The sequence below is a fragment of the Crocuta crocuta genome, unplaced genomic scaffold (assembly GCF_008692635.1).
Source record: "Crocuta crocuta isolate KB4526 unplaced genomic scaffold, BGI_CrCroc_1.0 scaffold342, whole genome shotgun sequence".
Taxonomy (NCBI): domain Eukaryota; kingdom Metazoa; phylum Chordata; class Mammalia; order Carnivora; family Hyaenidae; genus Crocuta; species Crocuta crocuta.
In genome coordinates, this window is record NW_027532158.1 from 506,288 (window position 1) to 515,426 (window position 9,139).

The 9,139-nt window shown below is 32.0% G+C and overlaps 1 protein-coding gene across 1 annotated transcript in view; it reads left to right on the forward strand.

Annotated features, from left to right (window-relative positions):
• LRRC7 (leucine rich repeat containing 7) overlaps positions 1 to 9,139 on the forward strand; it is a 561,823-nt gene that overhangs the window by 453,353 nt on the left and 99,331 nt on the right. The window contains exons 17-20 of the mRNA XM_077776423.1: positions 263 to 332; positions 2,194 to 2,293; positions 4,904 to 5,028; positions 7,040 to 7,288. Coding sequence (XP_077632549.1) covers positions 263 to 332; positions 2,194 to 2,293; positions 4,904 to 5,028; positions 7,040 to 7,288 — 544 coding nt within the window. The remainder of the gene's footprint in view (positions 1 to 262; positions 333 to 2,193; positions 2,294 to 4,903; positions 5,029 to 7,039; positions 7,289 to 9,139) is intronic.

Genomic DNA, 9,139 nt, shown 5'->3' on the forward strand with positions numbered 1-9,139 from the left:
GTTTCTGGAGGGGCTTGAAGGCCAGATCTTATAACCGACAAGGCATGGTAACAATTTTGGATTTTATCCTAGATGTGATAGGAAGCATTTGGAGGATTGTAAATAGGAGATTTTCACTTTTAAAAGGTTGCTCAGACTACTGAAGAGAAAGAATTGGAGAGGAGAATGAAGTCTATAAGTTACAGTATTTTAAATAATTCTTCATAAAAAATGAACTATATCCATCTTCACCCACACTATTAGAATTTTTTTGTTTTCACAGGTTGAAGAATTTACCATTCTCATTTACCAAACTTAAAGAACTTGCAGCTTTGTGGCTTTCTGACAATCAGGTAAAAACTGTTATACCTGATTTGTTTATTAAGATGAACTATACTTTAAATTTGGAATTACTAACTTATTCCCAATAGCTAACTTGGCAGATACTGCAGAATATATGTTCCTTTGTCTTCTGGAAGAGAAATTTTTGTAAAGATAGCAGTTTAAGTGTGTATTTCATTGCTACAGATAATACAGTACTATTATATCCACCTTCTTTAAATACTTTGACTTAGCATCAACTTCATTCTCAGAGATTGAATACACAAAATGATAATTTTTATAGCTTTTTACTTCTAAGCAGTACCTATGTGTCCTTAGGGAATGTTCTTTAATTATATCTCTAAAGGTAAGGAATAAGAAATCATTACTGCAGTCCCTACTGAGGTAATTATTATTTTACGTATTCCTTTTTTTAAAATAATTTTAATTATAATCAACTTAATTATAAAATTTTATATGGGGAATTGCCACATATATTTTGTAATTATTATCAGTATTTTCTGTGAAATTGGTTTGATATTTTTTATACTCACAAAAATAGGTTATAATCTAATCAGTAATGGAGTGTTAATGAATAACTTTAATAACTGGAAAATAACAAGAAATAGTTGAAGACATCTGATTTGCCTACAGAAAAAAAAACGTGATAGATAATTTTGACATGGCTTATTAGTCTTCTTTTACTTTTTCTCATAATCCCAAAATTTTGAAACACCTTTTCCCAAATATGAATAGCCAAATGAAAATAAATCATCTTGAATTTAGTTTGTTACCATTATCTCCTGAGCATGAAAGTAGCATTACTGCATAATGAATTAATCAGATTTCTAGGTATTGGGCTACTTCTGTGAAAAATTATATCTCTACAAAATGTAAAATGTAAGCGTAAGAATAATGTTTGTGTCCCTATAGTTATCATAGTACTTGCTTCCATCTGCTGAGTAAAGAAATTAGATTCAAATCTAAATCTTATCAATGAACTATAGATTTTTTCAAAGCATTAATATATCATTATAAATAATTTCTGGATTCAGTGTGAGCTATGCTAATGGAACAATCTATTCTACAGTCTTTCATTGTGAAAAAACATCTGCTAATATCATGATTTATTATTCTTGTGGGAGAATGAGCTGAACAGTAACTGCATCATTTAACTTTTATTTTTAACAGTGTTTTAATGTGTTTCTGACTCAGTTTCATGGGACACATCGGTATCCCAAATCCCCTTTGTGCCTCACTCCTATTAATAAATGTCATGAACTTGTGGGGATGAGCACTGGGTGTTATGTGGAAACTAATTTGACAGTAAACTATTTGTAAAAAAAAAAAAAATTAATTAAATTAAAAAATAAATGTCCTGAAATTAGTGGATTTTTTAAACATTAGATATCATTTCCAATATATTATATAAATAGGATGTAATATCAGAGTTCTACAACACCCTTCAGAAAGCATATTTCTAAAATCAAATTAATAATGACGAATGAAATATTAACATCCACAAGAAATATTTTGATATATCAGATACAATAAGAATCCTTTTTTATTTTTATGTGGACTCTGCCTTTGGTTACAAAAATATCTCAAAAAATGTTTATATTTTAACCCAGTTAAATTCATAGATGATCTTGCAATAGCAAGAGACCTTGCAAACAGTCTAAGTCTTTATAGATCTTAGAATTTGAGAATATTCCTCAGCAACAGTCTTATTTTGTGTAATGCTTTCTTATTTTATTACTTTTTCTCTTACCTTTTCTTTTAATTGTTCTTTCAGCTCAATGAAGCCAAACTACTGACCATTGACTTATATAAAAGTAATAGTCTTCATATTCGCTATCTTATTAATCTATTTTATATGTTCTTTGCTTCTAGTCAAAAGCCCTTATCCCTTTACAAACTGAAGCCCATCCAGAAACAAAGCAAAGAGTATTGACTAACTACATGTTTCCCCAGCAACCTCGTGGTGATGAAGGTAAATTATTAGTAAAAATTTCTCCCATGCTTATACAATTATGGATAAAAGGGAATAATTTTATTCGGTATTTGCCCAGGAATACTAGCACATGGGCAATGCTATAAAAATAACTGGATGACATATATAAGTCATCCAGGAGTTAAACCTAAGCATGAATCTGATCTTCCACAATCAGCAAGTAAAAGTCAAGCCTTTGCTATTTGCAGATGACATGATACTCCATGTAGAAAACCTGAAAGACTCCACCAAAAAACTGAGAGAACTGATAAATGAATTCAGTAAAGTTGCAGGATACAAAATCAATGTTGTTGTTGTTTTTTTTTTTAATTTATTTCTAGGAGAGAGAGAGACAGCGTGAGCAGGGGAGGGTCAGAGAGAGAGGGAGACACAGACTCCGAAACAGCCTCCAGGCTCTGAGCTGGCAGTCAGCACAGAGCCTGACGCAGGGCTCGAACCCACGAACCGCGAGATCATGACCTAAGCGAAAGTCGGACGCTTAACCGACTAAGCCACCCAGGCGCCCCACAAAATCAATGTTTTAAATAAGATCCCAAAAACGTAACTCTTCTGTTAATATCTTACATGAAAGTCTTGATTTTTAAGAGCAACTTCTCTTGGTAGATTCCGACATAGGACTAGTTAACTAAATATAGTACCCAGCAAACTGAAATGAGCTAAGAAGGGTCAGATTTTAAGGAAGGCTCAATAAACTATTTTATTTCCTGTGTTCACTAATTTGATGAACACAATTTAAACATTTAGTCTGGTGATCCCAGGCCCTAAATTATTTCATGTTAAAACCATAAAGAGATGACTTGAAAATAATGACCATTCTTTCTTTCTCTTTCAAGTTGAGTTTCTCTAAACTATGTCAGTAGCTCTGATAGAAATACTTTTTGAAAAACCTAAACATTTTTTAAAATGGAATCTTCTATCCTTGATGATGAGAGATTCCATAGAGATTTGTTCTTTACCATTTGAAACTCTGCATATTCTCCTTAGCCCACACCAAGACAGGCTGACATACATCTTTTCTGCAGTCTTACAGTAATACTAATTCTTCGAAGAGTAAACCCATTTTATTCCACCCATGGATTAAATCCACCCAATTCACTTGAATGCGAGCAACTTTTAAAAGAAACAGTTTATGTATCTATTTTCAGGAATAACTATAATAAATGTCTTTAGTCTTTGACTTATAAATATAAGTGAGTCATTTTGGGATTCTTTAGAATATTTAATTTAAATTTTGACTTACAAAAGCAGGAAAAGGAAATATTGATTCTATATTTTTAAGGCTTCAATAAAATTGATCTTTTGAATTTTATACAAGAAAAGTCATCATGTTTACGTATGCTACAAGAAAAACCTTAAGAAATTATTGCTTTATTCATTCAACTTTACTTATATTTTCATATTAATATCCCCAGATTTTCAAAATATTTCATTTAAAAAATGAAGGGTAAAGTGAAAAGAGTCTCAGATTTGCCGGTCATTTCTGAGATATGGTTGTACAGATTAAATCCCTAATTTATTGTAGGGAGTGGGGTAGATCTAGTTAGACAAGGTGTGATGTTAAGGAATTAACCAGGTTTGATTTTGTTTTGCTTTCTTTTTGGGAAAGAAGAGTTGCTAATATAAAAATTTTTTTGAACTTTAAGCAAGTCACCCTTTGGCTTTTCAGGCAGAAGTATAATAAATGAATATTCAGAATCCCTTGCAACAAATGAGTACATATATGGTAAATGTTGTACTTTGGAAAAGAATTTAGCCTAAACTAAGTACTTGTACTGCATTTTCACGTGATCTTCACAATTAATGTTGCCAAAGAAGATATTACTATTAGCCTATATTTTGATATAAATTAAATACTTATAAGCCACTTATTTTCCTTATTAATGTAGGATATATTTAGACTATTGAGACTATAATGTTAAAGACTGCATTTTCATATGTTGATAACCCTAAAAATAAGCTCCCCTACATTTCCTCCCAGCCACATACACACAGCAAAAAAAAAAACAAAAACAAAAAAACACCTTTTAATCATACACACTTTACTGAAAATCCAATGTTACCTAGTACCTTTTATAAAATCCGGAAGAATTTAGTGGCTACAGATATGGGTATGGGCTCTGTAATCACATAGACATGGAATGGAATCCTGGCCCAGAGAAAACTAGTTTTCTCATTAACAAATTGTGGATATATTAGTACTATGCATAGTGTGCTGGTGTGAAGATTAAAAAAAAAAATTTAATGTATATTCCAGTTATTATTATTATTATTATTATTATTATTATTATTTGTTGAGCCTATTCTCCACACTAGAAAACTTCCCAATCCCAATATGTAATTAATATGCACTTAGGAAAGCTGAATTTGAATTAAAATGTAAAAGACCATGTAAAAAATATAGAAGGAACTTTCCTCTCTTTTTCTTTCCTTTCTTCTTTATTTCCTTCTTTCTTTCTCTTTATTTTTCTCTTTTTTTTTACTTTTGTACTTGTTTATAGTACCTATTGCCATTTTTTTGCATAGTGTACTAAGCTCTATTAATAACACTTCATGTAAAAAAAGCAATAATACTTTGGAATCTAACTGTAGATTTCCAGTCAGACAGTGACAGCTTTAACCCAACACTGTGGGAAGAGCAGAGACAACAACGCATGACTGTTGCCTTTGAATTTGAAGAAAAAAAAGAAGATGACGAAAACGCTGGGAAAGTTAAGGTGAAACTTTTAATTTTGTTTCTTCTTTCTTCTCATTATCTTCGGTTGTCCATTGTTATTAATACAATCGACTTTGGGACAAATTGAGTGACCTCAGCTTGAAGGTCAGATACATCTTCAAGTCTCCTGGTGGTATCTTTCATTATAGCAGAATGGTAATTTGAGAAGCATCGGTGTGCTTCAGAATGAGACTAATGTCCCAATTCTAACTGAGCAAATTTAATACACATCTTACAGAGTAACAACATGAAGGAGATTCAAGGTGATAGCCAAAACAAACAAACAAATGTGGGTGATAGACTTTACCTAAGCATCTTACTACATTTTTGAAACACTGAAATGGTTTTCTTTTAATCATCAAACAAGGCATCAGGCATGCCATATGAGACCAGAGTACATATTTAAGGAAGAACCAATAGATTAATATATTACATTGGCATTAAAATCTCTGAAAGATTCTATGTCCCTGAGGTATCTGAGAAGATTTTCTGAGTTTTCTTAAATGTGAAAACAAGTTTTAAAGGAGGCAAGTGCCTAATACCAGGGGATATTCAATTTTTCACCTTAAACATATATTTTTGAAAAATTTTTTGGAACTAATTTAAGTCAAGTAACAAGGTAGAATTTTACAATCTATGTTTTTTATTATTTAAATTTAAAGCTATCTGAAGTGATATAGATCTTCTCAACATCAGATCTTCATACTATCATCATGGCAACATCTTGAATCTCTCACTAATTTTTTGTAGTATTATTTGTGTACTTTTTCCATCGTGAATACTAACAGCTCTCACTCTTAGTGACTAATTCCCTAAATAATTGTGATGTGCATCCTATTAATAGATATAGATTGTGTAATGTGTTGTCTTCTTTCCCCTCATTCCCACATTTTCTAAACTTTTTTCTTAAACCAACACATCCTGGAACCTTACTAGATTTAGGCAGTAAGGTAATTGACAAGGTCTACCTCTACATCATTGTGGAGAACCCAAAATGGATTCCCAAATCAAAATGATAGTTTTGTTAAAGATTTGGGTTTGAAAAAAAAATGTTTCTTGATGCTTGGTTAATGCTATCTAATAACCAAAGAAACATTTTTTTTAACATGTGAATTCCTAGAAAAAACAATGACAAACTAAAAATAAACAAAGACCCTTACAACATCTAGTTCTCCTTTTAAGATTTCATATGTTAAATCTAGAACCAATGGATGATGCATTCTATACTGGACCTCTGATTCATTCTTTTACTTCACTGAATGTCAAAAACTACATACTTATTCCTAAAAATCTATATTCAAAGTATACAACAAGAAATAGTACATTTAATATACTCTGGTATATGTGTCAATGAAAACATAAAATATGGTAAATGCAAACAGTTATTTAGAAGCCCTGTTTGTGTGTTATGTGATCAGGTTTGTTTATAATCAGAGTAGGCTCATTATACTTTAGATTGCATTTCTTTATGCTTATTTATATTTGATTTATTTATATTTTAGTGAAACAATATATGTTTCAAAAGTCTCAAATACTTGTTTTGACTAATTTGAATATTTCCAATGCCTTTGGCTTTTGGACAAATTAGAACACAAACAAACTTCTAAATAAATCATCATGGAAATATGATGAATGGAATATATGGAAATCTTATACTAAATCAATCACATATTTTTGGTTCATTACATATACATTAAACTTAGCACCATTTTACCTTTTGTTTATGTAAAATTTAAAAAGGAACCACTGACCAAATGGACTAGAGTATAATGCCCTACTTATAGAGTGTATAGTGTAGTATGACTGCTGCATTGTGTGAAGAAATGGTGACCCTTTAGCTTCATATGACACTGGTACTGTTTTATTACAGAGAGTTTGAACTAATTTTCTGTGGTTGTTTTAAATGCATTACCCAGAATGAAAAAAAAATCAAGAGTAGAAAAATGATAAAGTGAAAGTATTGCTACAGTGCTCCTCTTTCTCCCAGAAAATGGAGATTCCTTCTCCCACAGGATCACTCCTGCCAAGCCCCCTGGGAAAGGGGCCAGCGTGGGATTACTCTCCAACCTGCCAGACTGTCTGGCGATTGCTGCACACCATGGGCCAGGTGTGATCAGCAGATCCAAGATATGCCCGTCCCCCAGAATGACCCACAGCTGGCATGGGGTTGTATAAGTGGCCTCCAGCAGGAAAGGAGCATGTGTACTCCATTGCCAGTTGCAGCACAATCCACCACTCTTCCCTCTCTAAGTGGCAGACAGGTAGGCCTAGGTGTCTGGGGTAGGAGTATCCCCCATGTAGAGGCAACCTTGGAACAGTGGTTTATGGGGTATGTTCTGCATGATTTGGGGTAAGGAATGTTGATCCTATAGAAACCATCCAGTTGCCAGTGTTTGATCTCAGTGTAAGTTTTTGTTCATTGACATTGGCAATGGGATGGAGAGAACCAAGTCAGGGGAGGGAACATCAATAATGAGGTGTCTAATGGTGGGAGATATGGCATGATTTTTGAGTTGGGTGCTTCATTTTTATTTATGTTTTCATTTTTAAAGATTTTTTTTCTTTAAAGTGTGGGAATACCAATAGTTGGGCAGAATGTTGATGACACTATTGATAACATCTAAATTGTCCCCATACATACATGCATTTTTGCATAATACCTATTCTGAGGGAGATTAAATCACTAAAACCTGATTCTTAAAATAGCATGAGATTTGAATTGAGATTTGCTGAGAGTGGACTTTGAGCACAAAGATGGACATCTGTTGAAAAGCATCAATTTCCCTCTAATTTGAAGGCACAGATGATGAGAATTCCTATAAGAGAAGATTGGTTTAGGAGTTGTGGCAAATAGGTCATCCTTATCTCAGTGGGTTGGGTGTTTAAAAGTTTAATTTTAAAAATATCTTAATGGAATGTGAAAAAACACTACATTTTTGGTGAGCATTACCATCCACATGCAATGGACTAGATTCTTACTCTGTGTCTTATATTCTATCCACAATATAAGACCAGCTGAGAATCCTAACTAAAACTGCTATAGGTTTCCTTTCTGTGTAAAATGTTCCGATTAAATCGGAGTATAAGATATTTAACAATCAATAATCAAAGCATTAACTATTAATTCTCTTACTGGAATTTATATTCAAACCAAATTAGAATGTAATCATTGTATAAGAAAACCACAGTTTTCTTTGTGAATTCAAGATATCATCTCTAAATGCCTAGCTATTTATGCTTTTTCTTCCATTGCTAAACTTTTGGGAGTCTCCAACATCTTGCAGCTGCTATTTGCATTTACTGCACTTTTTTGAGATCTGAAATCTATAGAAAGTTGTGAAACATTTCTATTTTTCTAAAATTGAAGAGAAATCATATTGCAGTAAAAAATCTTGCATTTTAATATGATGTATATGTAAAATGAACAAATACTTTATGGTGAGTGATATATACAACATTTTGGTAAGAAAATAAGTGACAATTTTTCCCACCTATTTGTATCATAAATGAATTTACGTATTTTTCCATCCCATATTAGAAAAATGGAATATATCTAGCCCATATATTTAGAAATATAAAGAAACTGCTTTTGTATTGGGGCGTTTCTGAACTATTAATAAAATTGTGTTTATGATCATGTTTATTCAGTTCCAAAACACTACACACATGAGTTAAAAAGCAGGAAGGCATAAAAAAAGAAAGAAAAGTAAGAAGGCAAAACCATCTATAAATGGGTATAAAATATGCTCTTGCAGAGCTTACAAACTTAACAATTATTAAATATTATATTTTTATTTAAATGTAAAAAGGGATTATAAAAATTGTTAGCTTCATGTTTTTAAAAATTGAAATTATCTCGTTATTTAACTCAATAAAATTCACTTTATAGATTTATAAACACCGTTTTTACACAAGATTGTACAAATATGTGCTCACTTCTATCAGACAATAGCCCTGAGCCAAGTAACACTTCTGTAGCATAGGCTTTGGAGTCAAAGACCTGAGTTTGAATTTGGGCATTGCTATAGCTGTATGACTTTGAACAAGGAACTTACACTATATAAGCTCTATTTTCTTTTGGTAGAATGGGAACAGATGCTATAATGGATTAT